General features: G+C 49.3%; 2 protein-coding genes across 2 annotated transcripts; one reads left to right on the top strand and one right to left on the bottom strand.

Annotated features, from left to right (window-relative positions):
• Nucleotides 1–1026: 1026 nt before the first annotated feature.
• Nucleotides 1027–8348, bottom strand: LOC136788521 (olfactory receptor 14C36-like). The gene is made up of 3 exons (XM_066987073.1): nt 8276–8348; nt 6187–6241; nt 1027–2014 (listed from the first exon to the last, which is right to left on the bottom strand). Exons 1-3 carry the CDS (start codon nt 8346–8348, stop codon nt 1027–1029), a joined length of 1116 nt encoding a protein of 371 aa, XP_066843174.1.
• A 4573-nt stretch (nt 8349–12921) lies between these two features.
• On the top strand, nt 12922–14400 carry LOC136788523 (olfactory receptor 14A16-like). Its single transcript, XM_066987085.1, has one exon. The coding sequence runs from the start codon at nt 13149–13151 to the stop codon at nt 14337–14339; it is 1191 nt and encodes a 396-aa protein (XP_066843186.1). The 5' UTR covers nt 12922–13148; the 3' UTR covers nt 14340–14400.
• The last annotated feature ends 6758 nt before the right edge of the window (nt 14401–21158 follow it).

Below are 21158 nucleotides of genomic sequence, written 5' to 3'. Positions count from 1 at the left end.
TCGAACAAACTGACCTCTTGGTTACCCAACTTTTTTGGCTTAAGAAATTGTTTGTAGGAATATTGATCTTGCTTTTACTAGCATTCTTAACTAGTGTTTTAGCAATGTGCCTTTGGGTGCTGTAAGAAAGGACTAGATGATTATGAAACCTGGACGTGTAACCAAATCAATCACCAAGTAGAAATGTGAAAGTATTTTATGAAAACTTTGAATAAAATAGGAATACTATAAGCAAAAGAATTTGAAGCAGACTTAGCCAGGTCCAGATCACTGGGCTGGACCAGGCAGAGGTACTTCACAAAGGGGGAAATGAATCGCTCCCCAGCTTCCCTTCCCTCTGCATGCTGGGTCTCCACTCTGTTCCCTGAGACTGCAGTCACAGATTCCTCTGAGACTGCAGAGTCACAGGTTCCCTGTGAACACCTGGCTTTAGTTCTTTCCCTGTGGCTGAGCCCACAGTGGGAGATCTCTCACTTTCAGAGGGGCTGCAGTCAATGCCCATGCCAGGCTCCACTGTCCCTGGAAGTACCCTGGGCTCTGCAGGCAGCTCCAGATTCCCCTCCTGAAGGACATCATCCATGGGTCACATGTGGGAACAGCCCTGGCTATGTAATGCAGTGACCATTCGCTGCCTCCACTATCAGCAGACACCCATGGGTAAGTCTTAAATCCAGCCCTTGGTCTCTGACAGGTCACAAGGTAACAATGAGCCATTCCCTTCTGAACCCAAGGAGAAACAGACCCTTTTGGGGAGCAATTCTTTGGGCCTATTCTTGGCACTGGTTTGGGAAGGAAATCTCAGGCTTTGATGATGATCCCATTTTATCACAGAGATCTGCACTGACTCACTATACAGCCTCCATATGAGACAGAGCAGTTTCATTCATTCATACCAGTGGAAGGAATACAAATTTTTATGTAGGAATGCAAGAAACAAAAGCAGTCAAAATGAAACTAAGAATTAAAAAAATCAATAAAAATAATGATAAGAAACTGTCAAAAGCCCAGAATGGGATGCACTGGCATTCATTTGCGGAGAGTGAAGGGTAACTTACGAGCAGTGAAAACCATCCCTAAAATCAATTTCCTAACAACATCCTTGAGCTCCTTGTTCTTCATACTGTAGATGAGAGGGTTCACTGCTGGAGGCACCACCGAGTACAGAACTGCCAGCAAAAGATCAATGGATGGAGAAGAGATAGAGGAGGGCTTCAGGTAAGTAAACATGACAGTACTAAGAAACAGGGAAACAACGGCCAAATGAGGGAGGCATGTGGAAAAAGTTTTGTGCCGGCCCTGCTTTGAGGGGATCCTCAGCACGGCCCTGAAGATCTGCACATAGGACAGCACAATGAAAACAAAATATCCAATACCTGAACAGAAGCAAAATATGATGAACACAAGTTCCCTGAGGTAGGCATCTGAGCAGGAGAGCTTGAGGATCTGGGGAAGTTCACAGAAGAACTGGTCCAAGGCATTGCCTTGGCAGAGGGGGAGGGAAAAAGTGTTGGCAGTGTGCAGCACAGCACTGAGAACACCAGCGCCCCAGGCAGCTGCTGCCATGTTGACACAAGTTCTGCTGGCCATTATTGTCCCGTAGTGCAGGGGTTTGCAGATGGCAACATAGCGGTCATAGGCCATGAAGGTGAGAAGATAAAACTCTGCTGTTACAAAGGCAACAAACATAAAGACCTGGGTAGCACAACCTGCATAGGAAATGGCCGTGGTGTCGCAGAAGGAGTTGGCCATAGCTTTGGGGACTGTGGTAGAGATGGAGCCCAGGTCGAGGAGAGCGAGGTTGAGGAGGAAGAAGTACATGGGGGTGTGGAGGTGGTGGTCGCAGGCTATGGCTGTGAGGATGAGGCCGTTGCCCAGGAGGGCAGCCAGGTAGATGCCCAGGAAGAGCCCGAAGTACAGGAGTTGCAGCTCACGTGTGTCTGCGAATGGCATGAGGAGGAACTCATTGGGGAAGCTCCTGTTGGACATTTGCTGCCTCAGGTCATGCAGATCTGCTCTAGAAGAAGAAAAAATGACAAGTTAGGCAGACTTCTCTGAGCAAAACCTACTCCTCCGGCACAGAAATTACTATTCCCTGTGCTGAATGAAGAATGAGTCATCTCATTCAACCACCCTCCCAAGTGAATGACAGTGTGCCTGACAGTGTAAAATGGCATTTTGGCACTTTCTTCACCATCAGTCCAGTTCAGAACAGAAGCTTACACCCACCTGCACCCCAGACAAAGAGAGTAGGAGAACCACAGACAGGTGGAGAAATAAGAAAGAATACCAGAATTCTCCAACCAGCTGACAGAGGGAAAGGCAGATGAGCATACAGGGAAGCCTTTACCTTACCAAGCTTGCATGCCACCTACAGAAGTGACACCGCAGGGTGCTCTTAGTCTCATCATTGTGTATCACAGTGCAGGACACAGGCTCCTCTCCTCTTCTGGAGGTCCAGCTGAGGAGGAGGTGGCTCATGCCCTAAAGCCCCTGACAGCAGAGGTTGCACAACAGCTGCACTGCCCTGCAGCCAGAGACTTACCCTGTCCAGGGCTGTGAAGATTTCTCCCGCAGTGAGCTCTCAGCAGCCCCCCTCCACACTGCCTTTAACATCTCCCTCCCTTCTCCCAGCCGCTCTTGTCCCCTGCAGGCAGTGTCCCCAGCCCTGCTGCGCTGTGCAGAGGAGCTGCTCGTAGGCACAGCTGTCTCTCTGCAGCGCTGCCCGCTTGCCAGGAGCTCCCCTTGGGCCCAGGAGCCCGGCCCAGCTCAGCAGCACAGGGAGCTCTTGACAAGTCCCTGGGCCTCCAGGGGAATCAACTTTGAAACAGACTGAAGCAGTCACTGATTTTTCTTTTCTCAGCTAGGAAGACACTCTTACTGACAGCGGTATATTTTTCCCTCATTCAAAAGAAGAGTTTGGCATGGGAATCATCTATTCTTGTCCCATTATGTGACCGGACACCCACAAAGTGACAGGCAGGGTGCAACCCCTCTCTTCCAAGCACTTGTTGATATGCACAGGAAGGAAATGTTTTCACAGGAAATGAAACCCTCTGCTGTCACCAGTGGCACAACCAGTTGGTGGTCTGCAGGATATGTCCTCCCCTTCTCACTCCTTCCTCCTCCCCAGCAGGACCTAGGAAGACACCACCTGTTCCCCCACACTCTTGGTTATGGTGCCCAGAGGCAGGTGGTCATGCTGGTTGATTTCCATGTTGCCTGGCAATATCCATGGCCCTTTTGAAGCAGGATATTCAGAGAGTGGCAGGCAGAGATCACACCTGTGTGGGCTGAGGGAAGTGATTCCGCTGAGTCAATTGAGGCATCTCTTTCTGAGCTTGCAGGGCTGGGCTGATAGGGGGCCAATCTTCTTCCATGCCTGACACAAACCCATGGGAGTCAGCAGTCCTCTTGCCTTGGTGGAGATGATGCCACCCAGGCCATCTCAGACAGATTTGGTGCCTTTTTCCCAGTGACTGAATCCCACCAGCACAGTGACCTAAGGTCTAGCCTTTCTCTAGCCAGTGGATGAACAAATATCAAGTGCATCACACAAGGGTCTCTACTCACGTACCTTCTTTCTCCAGCCCTGCTGGTTCTTCTCTCCCCCATTATTTGACCATCCATATAATCACGTATCTAGCCAATGATGTTCACAGCCTGCCAGTATCACAAGTAGCCTACAAGCAAGGACATTTTCAACACTACCTCTTCCCTTCTCAGATTGGTTTCACCACCATGGGCTCTGAGCATGAGCTGCAGAGACACCAAAGACAGCAAAGCCCTCTCCTGCTCAGACTGCACAACCCAGTCCTGTTTCTCTGGCCTTGGGGAGAGCAGGACTTGCTCTCTGCATGGGCACCTCTTTACATTGCCATCTGCCATCCACTCCAGCATGTCTCTGCTCCGAAGCAAAGTCTTTGTACACCTCACCTCTTGGTCACTTGCTTACAGGTTTTCCTCCTTCAAGTCTGCTCTCAGCCTGGTGCCACAGCTGAGGTGCTGCAACCCCAACATGCACTGATGTCCTCAGTCTGGTGCAGACAGCAGATGGAACCCCATGTGCCATCACTTCATGTAACTGAAGGGAACAGCACAGCTGAGGCATGTTGGGACAGCTCATGTGGCTGGGGCACAGTGACGGGTGGATACCAGGTCATCAACAGACACAGAGCAGAAAGGTCAGGAAGGGAATGTCCTTATTGATGGGGCCACGGGCCTAAACCTAGTGAGCTGTGTGGAGAGGCTGAGGGAACTGACTTCTTTAGTCTGGTGCAGGGAAGGCACTGGGCAGGACAAAAGCAGGCTGCCCCCACCTGGAGAGCTGGTGGGACCCAAATCTTCTTCACGGGCAAATGGCAGAGGCAACAACTGCAAATGTCTCCTGGGAACTTCAGTCTGGTATCCTGGCTTTGGCTGGGATAGAGTTATTTCTTTTTATTATTATTATTTTTTAATTGTTTTTTGGTAGGAGCTCAAGTAATTCCATGTCTTGGATTTTTGGTGAAAATAGTGGTGATAATGCACAAGTGCTTTGGTTGATGATGAGCAGTGCTTATACAGAGTCAAGGACTTTTCTGCTTCTCTGGTTGCCCTGACAGCGAGGAGGTTGGGGATACATAAGATTTTGGGAGTGAGCAGGACAAGGACAGCTGACTCATGGACAGTCTGGAGATGAGACAGACATCAAAGCCACCATTACACAAGTGGAGACAAGGCATTTGACCACTTCCATGAACACAGCAGTCAGGATGCCATACCACCTGAGACTGCAAGGAGGACCTAAACTTTATGTTCAGAGGAGTGTGACTCTTCTGCAGGTGTCCTTGCTTTGTCTCCTGATCCATGTAGATCTTTGGGCTTAGAAGAGAATCTAAACACCCTTTGGGGCTTGGTTAGTTTCATGTTACATTTTGAAATGTAAGGCAGATGAAGAGAGCTCCGAGCTTCCAGGCTCTCTGATGCAGTTGGGTGTTCAAGTATTGGGAATGTGGATATTGGTGTTGTGTCCCTGTACACCACATACAAGCGTTGCCTTCCTTTGTGGTTTTGTGCAAATCTGGGATCTGTCCGGGGCCTTTGGCTAAAAAATAAACAACCTTCCTGTTACACCTGCATCTCTTCCCCCCAAAATGGAAGAAAATATATGGATCAGGAGGAATTTAGGAGCAACACTCTCTAAAAGTGTAACCTTTAGAAGTCAACAAAAAGTTAGCAGTAAGAGAAAAAGAACAGAGTCTAAATACAGCCAGTTGTTAAATAAGGAGAACCTATAGGTAGTTTATCAGTTAGGAGTCACTGTTGGGAAGGAAATTAAAGATCTTTACTTCATCATCATCAAGAAGAAGAAGTAATTCCTTTATAACATAGTGTAATTCCTGTTATTAACAACTGTGCCACTAATTCCAAAAACATCCTGGAGAGCTTCCTTATTTTGCCTTGGCTCCAAAGCTCAACAAGCTCAAATCGTGAAAGGACGACCACCAACCTCTGCAAGCCAAATCTCTCCAAGCTTCTCTCATCCATGTTCTTTTAGCCCAGGATAGCTTTTACTATCATTTCAACACGCTGCCCAATCTTGTGTACTTCAGCTGTACAAAGTCAGGCTAGTCACTTGAAAAGCCTTCCTTACAGAAGTCTTTTCTATATGCTGATTCCACTTGTATCACCTCATGTTATGTACAGCTCCATTCTCCTGCAGATATCCATTTTTATGGGCAGTTTTCCTGTTTTTTTTTTTTTTTTCCTGACTATTCACCTTCACAACCTTTTGGTATGGTACTTATGACAAATATTGTCTGAAGCAACACTGTTATCTCCCATGGTTTCAGCCACTTCCAAATGCAGTTTTAGATATTTCCCTCTTAGAGAAGACATTGTACAAAACTGCTCCATATGTGGAATCACACTTTGATTCTGAATATTTTTTGAGGTTAAGAAGGAAATCATAAACACTCTGAGTTAGTTTTCCAAATTCCATTTCAAAATGTCAAAGAAGATTAAGTACATAAATGCTGAGACCCAAGGTAAAAAGAGAGGGTGAACAACAGGTGAAGCTGTATTGTCTGGATTCACAGCTTCTCTGTTAGTAAAAGAAACTCCTTCAGCCTATGGGATGTATTTGTTAAATGGCCACATGGGAAGCTGTGGTTTTTGGACCTCCTGGCTTGAGCTTGCTGCATTCACATTCCCAGCAAGGGGAAAAGTTCCAGTTCAAGCATCACGCGGTTGCCCATGCTGCCTGGAGAGCCAGGACAGTCGAGTCACACAATAGCCAATGTCCGAGGGAAGCTGGAGGTAGGGTGAATTGAAAGGGCTTGGACTTGAGTGGAGGCTCCAACCCTGAGCTGGCAGGACAGCACTGGCTGAAGTGTGACACAAGCTCCCTGACAGGCCTGTGAGTCCAGAACTGGTTGGCAGTTTCTCACACAGCTCACTGAGGAGGGAAGGGTGCTGGGGAGAGGGGAGCATGCTTCAGCTTCCCAAATCCCGGGACAGTGCCCAAAGCTTCCTTCTCTTGCCCTCGGGCATCCCATTTCTTGAGATGTAAACTTTGTGGGGTTTCTGTCAAGAATCCTTCAATCATCTTTCAGATATCTTTCTGATTTCCCTAAAAGTTTCAATACCTGCAGAATGAAAGCATGAATCTGCCTACATTTAAACATCTGCAATGAAGCAGACTACCCCTGTGGTATCCGCTCTGAGCAATGTCAATTAAAGGAGTGGTTGCAATGTGAGACATGAAGCCCCACCTCCAAGTACATATCTACCAGGTTCAGATGAGGGGTGCTCTTGCAGAGGTCGCCCTTCATCTCTTCAGGTGGCACCAGACTCTGCTGATTTCCCTCTGCAGCAACTGGCAGGGGATGGATCCCCTTCTCAGGAGAGACTCCTTGCTCTAAAGCCACAGGCCTGGGGTAAGGTCATCAGGTTCTTACTGGCACTTGTCTCAGCATCTGTTGTAATTTATTGTGTGCTTTCCTGTCACTACCTTCTCTGTGATCAGATAAACCCACCAAAATGTCACAAAAACTTGTCAGAAAGGCCATGGTGTAGAAAAGAAATCTCACCAGAAGCTCTGGCAGGAACCAGGAAGATTGCAATGAGCACCAGGAAGAGATGGGAAGCTAAAAGCTTCTTGTGCAGAGTGGGCCTGAGAAGCTGTGATTGCAGTGTGTAGGGCTGGGAGAGAGGGTCAGGGGACAGCAGTGAGAAACGAGGTGATGAGTGACGGCCTGGGAAGTCCTTACAAGCATGTGTGAGTTCTGGCATGGAAAGCAGTTGGTGTCTGTGGGTGGAGGGTAATGTTTGTCCTGGGAATGTAGCAGGAAGGAAGGCCCCGGCAGCATGAGTCAGGAATGACAGAGATGTTTCCATCTTGTGTGTGTGCTTCAGCCTAGGAGATGAGGAATGCCCACTGCTGTGGCTGGCTGTGCTCAGTCATGCCCCATGAGCCGACCTTGCTCTCTTCTCCTCCATTAGCACCCCACACTTGGATGGACCCCAGGAAATGTCCATGAGCCTGGAGAATGCATGAACTTCCTGCAGTCCTGGCCGGTTACTGCAGGGGAAGAGGGCAGGGTTTGTGAGCCTCAGGGGACTGCAGGGAGAGCAGAGTGATTGTGTAGCAGTAAGTGTGTTAAAAGCAGGAAGAAGAGCTGAGATACTGGGGAGAGCAGGGGTTCATGTTGAAGTGAAATAGGTGGAGGTGTGATGTTGAGGCAGCAGCAGAAGGAGGATGTGCATTTCATTGCTGAGATGTGCAGTGACCCCAAGGACAGGCACCTTGTCTGGTCATTCTTCTCATTCTTCAGTCATGGTTCTCAGTGTGGTCCACCAACGGCCTCAGAAACTTGCAGGTTTGCTCCTGCCTTTTACTTCTTCAGAGGCTTGTTTGGTTTTTCAGTAGCTGCAGTTCAGGAACTTGGCACCAGAGGGCTTCTTCAACGTGCAAAACTCCCTAAAACGTGCCAAGTCTCCATGCATGATTCCCCTTATCTTCAATTCTCATGTGGTTAGAGAGATTTCAGGCACGTAGTCAAAGGGAGACGATTTCAATAAGAATGAACAATAAGAAGGGATTTCTTGTTTTCCCAATTTTATTTTGTTTTCTGCTCACAGATTTAAGTGGTATCAACAATCTCCAATTCTTGTTGACATGGGCATCTCTGAGTGGAGTCTGAATACATATGGATGTCCAGACCCCTGAAGTCAAACACTCTGTGGGCAGTCTTCATCCCTGTCCCCCATCTCTCCCATTTCTCTCCTCACCTACCTACACTTTCAGCTTCCAGGTAGAACTCAGAGTTTTCTCCACTGAATTCTGTAGCTGGACGGTTCAGCACCATTTGCCCCAGTTCACACCTACTTCACATGGAGAACAAGAAGGCTATTTCTTAACTGCCAGCTCACTCTGGTATCCTTGTTGGGGCTGGATAGTGCAAATTTTCTTCCTAGAAGATGGTATGGTGCTGTGTTTTGGAGTTAGGATTAGAATAATGTTGATAACACACTGATGTTTTAGTTGTTGCGAATCGGTGCTTCCACTGAGTCAAGGACATTTCAGCTTCTTCTGCTGCTCTTTCCAGTGAGGAGGCTGTGGCTGGAGGCTGGGCAGCTGGAGGGGAGGACGTTCTGCTAAGGTGTGATCTTTGCCAAGGATGACTTTCCTCCTGCCTTATTTTAAATGTTACACTACATACTCCAAACCTGGATGATTCATATTTCTGTGGTTGTTTGTCAGTGCTGCCTTGAGATACCACAGCTGTGAGATGCAACTGTCTTGGGCAGAAAGTGTTTTGTGCATAGAGGGATCATCACTGTTACTGCTCATACTGCCCAGTGTGTCATTGGTCTACTTTGCTGATGGCTTGTGTTTTGTCCAATGTAAGCTAAGGACCACCTGGGATTTTCCTGGTAGAGTTAGAATCCAGCTGCAACAGTTTTAGTCATCATCTGGATGCAGGAGTGGAATGCATCCTCAGCAAGTTTGCAGATGACACTGAACTGGGAGGTGCTGCTGACTTCCTGAAGGGATGAGAGGCCTTGCAGATTGGTCGAGATAGATTGGAGCATTGGGTGATCGGCAATGGCATGAAGTTCAACCAAAGACAATGCCAGGTTCTGCACCTAGGATGAAGTAATGATGAACACAGGTCCAGCACAGTCTGGGAGATGGGTGGCTAGAGAACAGCTCAGAGGAAAGGGATCTGGGGACACTGGATCACAGCAGGCTCATTATCAGCCAGCAGGGCGCACTGGTAACCTAGAAGGCAAACCACATCTTGGGATGCATTAAACACAGCACAGCCAAATGGTCAAAAGAGGTGAGTCTTCTTCTATATTTAGCATTGGTGTGGCCTCCCCTTGTTTATTGTATACAGTTCTGGCTCCACAACAGAAAAAGGATGTGGACTTGAAAGTACTAGTGTCCTCCGGGAGTCCACCCCACCTTCATGACCTTTCAAAGATAGTGAAGGTTATTGCCCTCTCAGAATGCTTGGATGCAGCCCCTCTGGCAATGAGCTTTTCTGCCTTCCAAGTCTGCTGACTATGAGATCCCCTAAAACAGCCCCCTGAAAAGGCCCAAATATGCCCCTCTGAAGTCTACCATCTGCTGTCTTCTATCTCTTTCCTTACTCCTTTTGGTACCTACAAACCCAGCCTTTCAGGATGATGACTGCCAAGGCTGACACAGATCTTCATCTTGCTTCCCTTTGAGGGTAATGTCCTCTGGGAAACGACCTGCACAAAGCAATGCCACATGTCATGACACCACAGAGAGTTCTTCTATTCAGAGTTCTCAAAATTTTCCTAAAATATACATTAAGGTCTTGATACACTTGTCCACATGGAGGTGGCCATTTCCTACAGGATTCTCTGGAGGAGGTCAAGACCCAATAGGGAAATGTGAGTCAGGATGTGTGGGAGGCCTTCTGCAGCATGAGCTGGTTGGCAGGCAGAGTACCTGAGGGATTGTGCAGGGCATCCCCTGCACCCGGTGCTCCTGGGGGGGCTGGGAAGAGGCCTCCTGAGCACAACAGCTCCTTGTAGCCCTGTGGATGCTGGCTGTGAGGTCACTTCTGTCCCAGCACCTGGCTGGCCAACAGCAGGGAGGCAGAGCCTCTGAGGTCATAAAGGCCATCGGAAAGCTGCCCCCAACAGGGTGACTCCTTTGGGGAGGCCAGAGGATAGCTGGGAGAATAAAGGTGGGAGATTTGGGGGAGAGCAGAGGGGCTTGTCTGACAGAAAGGAAAGGTTCTGAAGAAGTAGGAGGGGTTCAGGTAAGGCTGCTGCTGGTGCAACACTCACCGGGAAAACACTGACGTCAGGTCCTGGTAATATTTCTAACTAGTAAATGTAAGCCCTAGTCCTAAACCTAAAAGCTATCTCTCACCCTGCAAGGAATCCACTACTCTTACCCCTAACCTCAAACCTCACATGACATGGGTTACCCAAGTCCCAAACCCATAAGACCTTACCATACACTCTTAGCTCAGTTCTCACCCTACTCCACAGCCCTTCATACCTAGCATTGAATTGCGAGCCTTATTGTGATTCCTCAACAGAGCCCTGAATAAAATCCCAACGAAAAATATAGCCCATACACTAAACACTGACTACGTACCCAAAGCAGAAAAGAAAAGCCTCCCCCTAAGACTCTGCCCAATCTCTAATCCCAGAAGGCAAGATCTAATCCCTATGCCCTGAAACAAACACATAATACTCAAATCCCACATTCCTGCACTCTTGTCACCTAACTGAAACAGTTTGGCCCCCTGACGCTGGGTGGGGTTTTGGATGTCCTGGAGCAGTCACTTGGTCTTGGAGGAGGCAGGTGAGGTGACATGGATCTGGTCAGGTCATAGGGCTCCAGGAGGAGACGGGTGGGGATGCTCTGCTGAGGTCAGCTGTGCCTCAGGATCTCAGGAGGAAACAGGAGGCCCATGGCTGTGCAGGTGGGTGTCAGGGCACTTGTGCGTGAGGACCTGACAGGCCACCTTCAGGCACATGGCTGGTGTGCACGTGTGGCATTTTAGCTGTGCAGAAAGAACTGACAAGCCATAGACATGCAGGTGCTGTGAATATTGATTATGATGACACTCTTGCTCTAGTACCTAACAGATCTTGGACATAGCTGTCTCCTGCCCACCAGAGAAGCTGAAAGGCCATCAGCATATGCAAGGCTTTGGAGGATGAAAATGACTTTTCTTTTATGTGGTCAGTTGCTGGACCCCAAGGAGGGTGCCAGGTGGTATGTTCTTATGAGGTTGATTGTGCCTCGGTAACTCCGATTCCGGTAGGAAGCCTCGGTCTGTGGCTGGAACTTTGAGGTCACTTCTGCCTCTGGAGCTGAATGGCCGGTAGAAGGAGCATGGCTGGGCAAGGGACTGGGAGGCCCCATCTTTCTGGAGTAGTTTAGGCTCACATCCACCAGTGTCTCTGACAGATCCGCAGGAGTCACCTGGCTGGCATGGTGCTTGTGTGATGCCCTCTGCCCAAGTACCTGATAGGCCCACAGAGAGGTGGGCTTGGCTCCCCAGAGAGAGGGGAAAGAGAGATCTCTGGTGTCCTTGCATGGGTGTCCTACGTGAAATGAGGACACGGAAGGTGATTCTTGGACCTCATACTTTTTCTGATATGAGGAACGACAGTGCCGGAAATGAGTTTCCTTCGTGAGTAGAGGGAGGGAGCATCAGTGATTGCTTCAGCCTGTTTCAAAGTTGATTCCCCTGGAGGCCCAGGGGAAGATCTCCCTGTGCTGCTGAGCTGGGCTGGGCTCCTGGGCCCAAGGGGAGCTCCTGGCAAGTGGGCAGCGCTGCAGAGAGACAGCTCTGCCCACGAGCAGCTCCTCTGCACAGCGCAGCAGGGCTGGGGGCACTGCGTGCAGGGGACAAGGGCGGCTGAGAGAAGGGAGGGAGATGTTAAAGGCAGTGTGGAGGGGGGCTGCTGAGAGCTCACTGCGGGAGAAATCTTCCCAGCCCTGAACAGGGTAAGTCTCTGGCTGCAGGGCAACACAGCTCTTTTTCCTGGTGCCATCTGCAGAGTTGCTGGCAAATCCCACAGCCTATGGCATTTTTCAGGAGGACTCCCAGAGTTTCTTTGGATAAGAGGAGAATGATAAGTGCCAGAGCAGGGATTACCTGCCAAAGCTCTCAGAGGGACAGGACATGAGGGTTCCTCCTTGCGGGGATGGCTGCAGGCTGCGCAGGCGGGGTGCAGGCAGGGGTGCCCAGGGCTGTGGTGCAGAGCAGGGTCCCTGCTGTGCCCCCAGGGGCTGTGTGCCGGGGCAGGGCCTCTGCCGCCTGCAAGGCTTAGCACTCAGCCTGCCCTGGGAGCTGCCCACGGCACTGCGGGGAGAAGCTGCGGGTGGAAGGAGCCCCCCCAGCAGGGCAGGGCAGAGCAGGGCAGGGTCCTGCTGCTGCCCAGAGGCTACTGCCTGGGACAGGTTGCTCAGAGCTTCACAGCACACCAAAGACAAGTCAGCAGGAAATATTCAAGAGGAAGGTGAGAGGAAAAGATTCTTGAAGAGAATTATTCTGTGCTTTGAGTTTTCTCATGCAAATGTTCCTGAAAAGTGCCCCGGGACAGGAGGTTTCTGCAGGGAAAAGCTGAGCACACAGCAGGTGGGACAGGGTCTGTGAGCAATGGCAGGGAGGAGATGTGGGGACAGGGAAGCAGCTGCCAACCTGGACAGCACCAGGCAGCAGAGACCTGGGCAGGGAGGCAGAGGAGCTGCTGCCTGAAACGCCAAGGGAGGGGGGATTCAGGCACTCCCTGCCAGGTCGGCAGTGCAGACACCTTCTCTGCAGCAACCCCCTGCTCTCCTCTGCCACCCAGCACAGCCTCTGCCCTCAGGGGCTTTAGGGCATGAGCCACCTCCTCCTCATCTGGACCTCCAGAAGAGGAGAGGAGCCTGTGTCCTGCAAGTTGACAGAAAGATGAGGCTAAGAGTACCTGCCCTACAGTCTCACTTCCATAGGTGGCATGTAAGCTCGGTAAGGTAAAGGCTTCCATGTGTGCCCATCTGCCTTTCCCTCTCTCAGCTGGTTGGAGCATTGTGGTTTTCTTTCTTATTTCTCCGCCTGTGTGTGATTGTCATACTTTCTTTGTCTGGGGTGGAAGTGGGTGTAAGCTTCTGTTCTGACATGGACTGCTGGTGCCCTGCCCTGAGGGTGTCTTCATGGGAACAAGGCGCCCAAGCTCCATTTGAAAAAGTCAGACATACTGCCATTTGGTTGGAACAGTTGGAGAATGAGCTCATTCCTCCTTCATCTCAGGGAACAGTGAGTTCTGTGAGAGAAGGAGTGTGTTTTGCTCAGAGATGTCTGCCTAACTTGTTACTGTCTTTTCCTCCATGGACAGCCAAGCATGCCCAGAGGCAGCAAATGTCCAACAGCAGCTTCCCTACCGAGTTCCTCCTCCTGGCATTCGCAGACACACGCGAGCTGCAGCTCCTGCACTTCGGGCTCTTCCTGGGCATCTACCTGGCTGCCCTCTTGGGCAACGGCCTCATCCTCACAGCCGTAGCCTGTGACCACCGCCTCCACACCCCCATGTACTTCTTCCTCCTCAATCTTGCCCTCCTAGACGTGGGCACTATTACCACCACTGTTCCCAAAACCATGGCCAATTCCCTCTGGGACACCAGGGCCATCTCCTACTTGGGATGTACTGCTCAGTTTTTTTTCTTTTTCTTTTTCATCTCAGCAGAGTTTTATCTTCTCACCATCATGGCTTATGACCGCTATGTTGCCATCTGCAAACCCCTGCACTATGGGACAATCATGGCCAGCAGAACTTGTGTCAACATGGCAGCAGCTGTCTGGGGCAGTACTTTTCTCTATGCTGTGCTGCACACTGCCAATACCTTTTCCCTCCCCCTCTGCCAAGGCAATGCCCTGGACCAGTTCTTCTGTGAAATTCCCCAGATCCTCAAGCTCTCCTGCTCTGATGCCTACCTCAGAGAGGTCGGTCTTCTTGTAGTTAGTGTCTGTTTAGCACTTGGGTGTTTTGTCTTCCTTGTGCTGTCCTATGTGCAGATCTTCAGCGTTGTGCTGAGGATGCCTTCTGAGCAGGGCCGGCACAAAGCCTTTTCCACGTGCCTCCCTCACCTGGCCGTGGTCTCCCTGTTCATCAGCACTGGCACATTTTCTTATATGAAGCCCCCCTCCATGTCCTCCTCCTCCCTGAATCTTTTGCTGGCAGTTCTGTACTCGGTGGTGCCTCCAGCACTGAACCCCCTCATCTACAGCATGAGGAACCAGGAGCTCAAGGATTCACTGGGGAAACTGGTGACTGGAATTTTTTCAGAAAGAACAAACTGCTGGTCTTCCTAATGTATCTCAGAACAGACACATTTTTTTGAAGTGTTATTATTATTTCTTTGATTTGTTTGTCATAGTTTTTTCCACAGGAAAAAAAAATAAAAATCATTGTACTTCTTCCTTATTTGTATGTAACTGTCTTGTGTGACTCCAGTATTTTTATGGTCAAGGCTTTCTATGTATTTAAATAAAAAAGGATCCTGCAGTGACTTGATTGCCTGAGATACTTTCTCAGAGACCTGTGGTGGAGCTGCAGGGGCACTTGGCTCTGTGCGGAGGTGGAGGGGAGAAGAGTCCTGGCACAGCAGCACTGCCAGGGAGCCCCAGGGCTTGGTCTTTCCTGAGCTGCTCTCCATTTCACCTCCCATGCTCTCCTTCAGAGCCCTTGTGTTGCTGTGAGGACTGATTGCTCTTGTCACTTGCTCACCGTGCTGCTGTGGGGCAGTCCTGTGTCCACAGGCAGGGACAGGCCAGGGGCACTTCTCTAACACAACTGGCTCTGTATCAGCATCTCCAGCATAAAAGAGGATGTGCTGAGGGCAGTGTCTGAAGGCTCAGCTCTTCTCCCGAAGCTGCTCTCATGGATGTTGCAAAGGAACAGACTCAAAGGAGGCGCCTTGCTTTTCTTGTTTCTTTGTGGGCTCAGGCAAATGAGACCAGAGTCCCAGGATCACCTTTTAGGTGGGGGGAGTTGATTCTAGTGTTGCCTGTTGGTGCCCAGCACCCATAAAGATGGCGACTTCACTGGCCTGTATCCACAGCATGTTTCAGGGCTGATAGCAGGCAAGCGTCTTCCTAGAGGGAAGCAGCAGCTGTCAGGAGAGAGCCGGGGATGGTCTCTGGACAGTGTGTGCTAGGGAGTCAGCAGGGCATGGAGCCCACAGAGCCTGAGCGTGTCCAAGGTGATGAAGTGACACAGAGATAAAGTGCTAAAGCTGTGTGGGAACAGGGAAAGCAGAGCTCTGCAACTCCAGGGAACACAACAGGCACAGGGAAAGCAATCTGTTTGAGTTAGTTGTTATACCTCTGGTGAAATTTTGTAGACTGAATACAGTGAGCCACCCGAAAACATCTATCAATATTGGAAATTGGTGTGACTCAGTGATCCTTGTGGGTCCCTTCCAGCTTGGGCTATTCCATGAGTCTCTGACTCTGAAGAAGGCTGGCTATCTGTGCGCACCCTCCATGGCCAAAGAACCACTTGTGTGGGAGCCATTCAGTGGCAGTGCCCCCAACGAGCTGGCTCTGCCTTTCCAGACTGACCAGCATGGCCCTGCAGAGTGCCCCCACAGCCCTGTGCACCAAAGCCCCCTCACTGGGCTGGGAAGAGGCCTCCTGAGCACAACAGCTCCTTGTAGCCCTGTGGATGCTGGCTGTGAGGTCACTTCTGTCCCAGCACCTGGCTGGCCAACAACAGGGAGGCAGAGCCTCTGAGGTCATAAAGGCCATCGGAAAGCTGCCCCCAACAGGGTGACTCCTTTGGGGAGGCCAGAGGATAGCTGGGAGAATAAAGGTGGGAGATTTGGGGGAGAGCAGAGGGGCTTGTCTGACAGAAAGGAAAGGTTCTGAAGAGGTAGGAGGGGTTCAGGTAAGGCTGCTGCTGGTGCAACACTCACTGGGAAAACACTGACGTCAGGTCCTGGTAATATTTCTAACTAGTAAATGTAAGCCCTAGTCCTAAACCTAAAAGCTATCTCTCACCCTGCAAGGAATCCACTACTCTTACCCCTAACCTCAAACCTCACATGACATGGGTTACCCAAGTCCCAAACCCATAAGGCATTACCATACACTCTTAGCTCAGTTCTCACCCTAGGTTAGGCTCACATCCACCAGTGTCTCTGACAGATCCGCAGGAGTCATCTGGCTGGCATGGTGCTTGTGTGATGCCCTCTGCCCAAGTACCTGATAGGCCCATAGATAGGTGGGCTTGGCTGTGGGTTGTCAAGTGTCATGCACCTGAGTACATGACTGGAGAGCATAAGACATGTAGCTTGGTTGTGTCAATCTCAGGAGCTGAAAGGCCAGGAGCTTAAAGGCCAGCAGCAGACACATGGTGGAAGATCATGGTGAGGTTCTTTCTATCTAGTCAGATGACAGGCAATAAGAAGACTGATAGGTTAGGATGCCTGTGTGAAGGGTAGTTTCCATGACGGAGCTTTTGTTGTTCATGGGAAAGAGCATGTGAGAGAAAAACTGGAGAGGGAAGGGACATCAGTGAAGGCACTGAAATACCAAGGACAGAGCAAGGTGGGAAAACAAAATGGGTGTTTACAACATGCAGGGAAACAGCACGCTGGGGACAGCATAGGACAGCTGTTGGTGGAGGTGGACAAGGGCACTGGCAAGGGTAGACTTCACCAAGAAAACCAAGGGCTTGTCCACTTGGCTATGTCAGGTCTCTCTGCCACCAAGCCCTAGCAGGAGACATGTTGTCCTCTTAGCACTGGGGCCTTGTCTCCTCTTTGCACCTCTCAAGGGAGACCAGGAGATGTCACAGCATTGTCTTTCACTTGGCACTGCATGCCCCACTTCCCACTGCCCGAAGAAGAGCCTGGAGACCCACATGAGGGACAGGAGCTCTCTGCCCAGAGCTGGCAACAGGGCGTGTATTTTCTGCTTGATGAAAGAAACACAGGATTTTCTCAACTCAGAGCCACCCACACAGTGCCTTGGCCTACCTGTAATCATGGCCTCCAATTAGCTGCTCTAAGGAGTCCTTGGGGCTTGGTCAGTAATGGCCCTCAGTGGGACCAATCAGTACTTTGAAGCACTGAAGACTTTAGGGTTTGACTTCTGACTTTGCCTTTCTGAGAGATTTCATCAGTCACCTCTCAGGAGATGAAGTTGATGGACTTGCCACTAACTACACCTTGGGGTTTATTAGAACACAAAAAGCCCTGAGTGTCTCTTAAGGAGGTCTGGACAGGTAGGAGAAGCCTGACCTTGTATGGTCATGCTTGCTTCTCACCTCCCAACCACACCATTTCTCTCACTGGCCCCTTAGGTCTTCCATACCTTCTCCTGACATCAGACTTCTCCACTGAAGTCTGCACTTGCACCTTGTAGTTCCTTTGTCCCAACTCCCTCCTGCTTTCCTTAGAGAACAGGCTTCACACAAGTGGAGAAGGATTATTCTTATTTGCAAGCAAACTAGTCTAATAAAGCTTAATAATAAAGCTTGCTCCTTAAGTGTATGTTAGGTCCAGTATATATCCAAGGCTCACAGTCCACAAGGGAAAATCTTACACCACTTTTTTTCAGTCAGTAGACAGGAAAGGTTATCTAAAAACTCCATTAAAAAGCTGCCTAAAACAGTATTAGAATACATAAAGCAACGTGAATCTTTGAACTCCCTGAAGCTTAAAACAGCAACTTGATCATAGCATGACAGAGTCAGAGAATCTTGCAATCAAACATTGATAAAATCCAGGCATGATTTGGTCTGGAACAGGGCTCTAGGATCATTTAGTCCAATCCCTCTGCCATGTGCAGGGACATCTCTCACTACATCAGGTTGCTGAAAGGTCTTTCCAACCTGACTTTCAACACTTCCAACGATTGGGCATCCACAACTTCTCTGGGAATCTCTTCCAGTGTCTCACTACTCTCATCCTAAAATCAATCTTTCTCATATCCTGTCTAAATCTACACCCTTTCAGTTCAAAAGCATGACCCCTTTTCCTGTCACTACAGGCCCTGATTAAAAAAAAATAAATAAAAATCTCATTCTTTTAAGCCCCCTTGAAGTATTGAAAGGCAGCAATAAAGTCTCTCTGGAGCCTTCTCTTCTCCAGGTTGATCAACCTCACCACTCTCAGCCTTTCTTTGTAGCAGAACTCTGATCACTGCCGTACATTGTAGCCATGCTAACAGGTCTATGTTTCTCTGGCACTGGATGCCCCAGAACTGGATGCGGTACTGTAGGTGGGATCCCACAAGAGTAGAGTAGAGGGGGGAATCACCTCCCTTGACCTGCTGTTCTCTCTTCTTTTCATACAGCCCAGGATATGATTCACTTTCTGGGCTGCAAGTGCACCCTGCCAGCTCATATCCAAGTCTTCAAACACCAGTAATCCCAAGCCATTCTCTGCAGGGCTGCTTTCAATCCATTCATCCCCCAATCTATATTGATATTTGGATTTTCACTGACCCAGGTGCAGCACCTTGAACTTCTCCTTGTTGAACTTCAGGAGGCTGACATTGTTCTACCTCTCAAGTCTGTCCAGGTCCCTTTGGATGACATCCCCTCCCACTGGCATACAAACTGCACCACTCAGCTTGGTGTCATCAGCAAACTACCTTAGGGTGTACTCAATATCACTCTCCATTTTGTTAATGAAGATATTAACAGTATAGGTCCCAGCACAGACCTTTGAGGGATAATACTCTTTACACATTTCCTGTTTGTCATGAATTCATTGGATATAACTCTTTGGACATGGCCATCTAGGCAATTCTTTTCTCTATCAGTCATTCCAGCAAACCCATATTCCTCCAGTTTAGTGACTGGAATGTTGCAGGAGACCATACCAAAGCCTTACAGAAGTCCAGGTAGATGACATCAGTAGCTCTTCCCTTGTCTGATGAGGAATATCAACGAATAGAACATAATCTAGTAGATCCTTTATATGTATAAATACATACATGCTTCCTTATAAAGAACATGGGTTGCTCAGTGCCAGCTGGCAGCATTCTTCCTCAACACAAAGGAGAGAAGAATTGAAACACAGGGTTGCTTTAGCCCACCAGAGATCACAAGTTTAGGACTGTCTGCTTCTCAAGTTTCAACAAACACAACCCATGCAGATCTTTGCTGGATGAACACTGATGGGGATATTTCTCTGAAGGTTTCTGGAGAGAGAATTTTTTTCTGAGGCCTCTAGCTCATCAGCTGAGATTTTCTCCAGAGGGTACAGCCAGGTGGGAGGCATGAAGAAGAAAGGAACTTCTCTCCATCCCCACCTTGGAAAATGGCCCAGGTGTAACATGTACAACCAAGCTTCCAAAGTACTGAGCCGATGGAGCCCATGGTGGGGGTCCAGCTCTGGAGGAGAGATACCATGTAGATGAGAGTCTGTGAATAAAAATAGATGGTATAGCCTGGACATTGTTTTCTGTGTCCATTTATGATGCCTTTGGTCATCTGAAGCCTCTGCATCGATCAGAAAAGCATGACATAGGCCTTCAAGGTGACTGTCCCCTTTAGGAAATGGCAGCAGGAGGTAGAAAAGACATGGACTGTGACAGCTGATGTTCACTTCCTTACTAGCTGCTGACTAAAGAGTGCTCCTCTTCCTTGAATATCAACACCAAATTGAGAAGTTCACATATCAGGTTTGGATATGGACCTACATTTCAGTGTAACATGGACCCTGTTCACCTGCATTTCAGTGTGAGGCTCCCAAGATGATTGGGATGCATATCTCTTGTCCTTAGCAGCAGCAGCAAGGAAAAAACATGTCCACTGGGCCTCCCTCTCCTGCCTTTCCAGCTAGGGCAGAGGCAGAAGAAATTCTTCTCCTGCAGTGGAAGTCCAACAGTGCTGGGAGGAGTCACGGACACCTGCTGCCCTTGGCTACCAGAAGAAGCCCCTGTGCACCTCCCATGCTGGAAAGAGGAATCCTGTCTGGAAGGACATGTGAATTTCTCTGCTCCCTTCAGCTTCCAACAACACAGGCCCCTCTGTCTGAGAAGAGCTGAGGCTTTCTACGTCCCATCTCCAGCTGTGCTCCTCTGGCTGCATCTCAAGTCTTCTTCTCGCCTTGCCTTGCATCTTCTTGGACTGAGACAGGGACACCCACTGCCTTGCTCCAGACCCATCATTCCTGGAGGATCAGCCTGTCTACCTCAACCCTCCTTTCCAACTACAAAGCTTTTGTCCAGTATACTGGGCCTGGCTGGACCCAGTTCATTTGGAGTTCATTTGGATGGAGTTCATTTACTCTGAACTATCTAGTGCCAGGAAAGCTGGCTATTCTTCAAGGTTCGCAGAATCAAAGAATCACACAATGGTATGGATTGGAAGAGACCTTGAAAGATCATCTAGTCCAGTCCCCTCCACCAAGTCTGATCACCTCCTCCAAGCTCAGGAGTGATGCATCCAAGCAAAGAGGAAGTCAGGCAAAAAGGCCAGGAGGCCTGCATGGCTGAACAAGGAGATGCTGGCCAAACTCAAACACAAAAAACAAGCCAAAAGAAGCCTACAGAGAGAAGAAGCAAGGGCAAGTAACCTGGGAGGAATACAGAGACACTGAAGCATGCAGCCGCATGCCTCGTTAGAATGACGAACCACCTACTGTAGAAGATCAGGTTCAAGAGCATCTAAGGAATCCGAAGGGGCACAAATCCATAAAATCAGGTGAGATGAATCCCAGAGTCCTGTGGGAACTGGCAGATTAATTTGCAAAGCCACTATTCATCATAGTTGAAAAGTCATAAATGGTTGGTGAAGTTGCTACTGACTGGAAAAGGGAAAACATAACCCCCACTTTTAAAAATGGAACAAAATGCACGCCCAGGGAACTACAGGCCAGCCAGTCCCACCTCTGTGCCTAGCAAGATCATGGAACAGATCCTCCTGGAAACTCTGCTAAGGTGCATGAAAAACAAAGAGGTGATTAGTGACAGCCAACATGGCTTCGTTAAGGGCAGATAGTTCCTGACATATCTGGTGGCCTTCTGGAGTGGGGTTACAGTGTTTGTGGTTAAGGGAAGAGCAATGTACTTCATATCCTGGAATTATGCAAAGCATTTGACACATCCCATGTGACATCCTTGTCTCTAAATTGGAGAGACATGGATCTGACGGACCACTCAGTGGATATAAGG

Source organism: Anser cygnoides, chromosome 38 (assembly GCF_040182565.1).
Source record: "Anser cygnoides isolate HZ-2024a breed goose chromosome 38, Taihu_goose_T2T_genome, whole genome shotgun sequence".
In the NCBI taxonomy this organism is placed as follows: Eukaryota; Metazoa; Chordata; class Aves; order Anseriformes; family Anatidae; genus Anser; species Anser cygnoides.
This window is presented reverse-complemented; position numbering and strand designations above follow the sequence as displayed.

What these genes read in the sequence shown, in the direction of transcription:
- LOC136788521 (XM_066987073.1), bottom strand. Translation starts at nt 8,348, where the DNA reads ATGGTGCTGAACCGTCCAGCTACAGAATTCAGTGGAGAAAACTCTGAG. An exon ending in CCTGGAAGCTGAAAGTGTAG is followed by an intron (nt 6,242 to 8,275) that starts GTAGGTGAGGAG and finishes CTGGCTCTCCAG; the next exon opens with GCAGCATGGGCAACCGCGTG. An exon ending in CTTTTCCCCTTGCTGGGAAT is followed by an intron (nt 2,015 to 6,186) that starts GTGAATGCAGCA and finishes TTCTTCTTCTAG; the next exon opens with AGCAGATCTGCATGACCTGA.
- LOC136788523 (XM_066987085.1), top strand. Translation starts at nt 13,149, where the DNA reads ATGGACTGCTGGTGCCCTGCCCTGAGGGTGTCTTCATGGGAACAAGGC.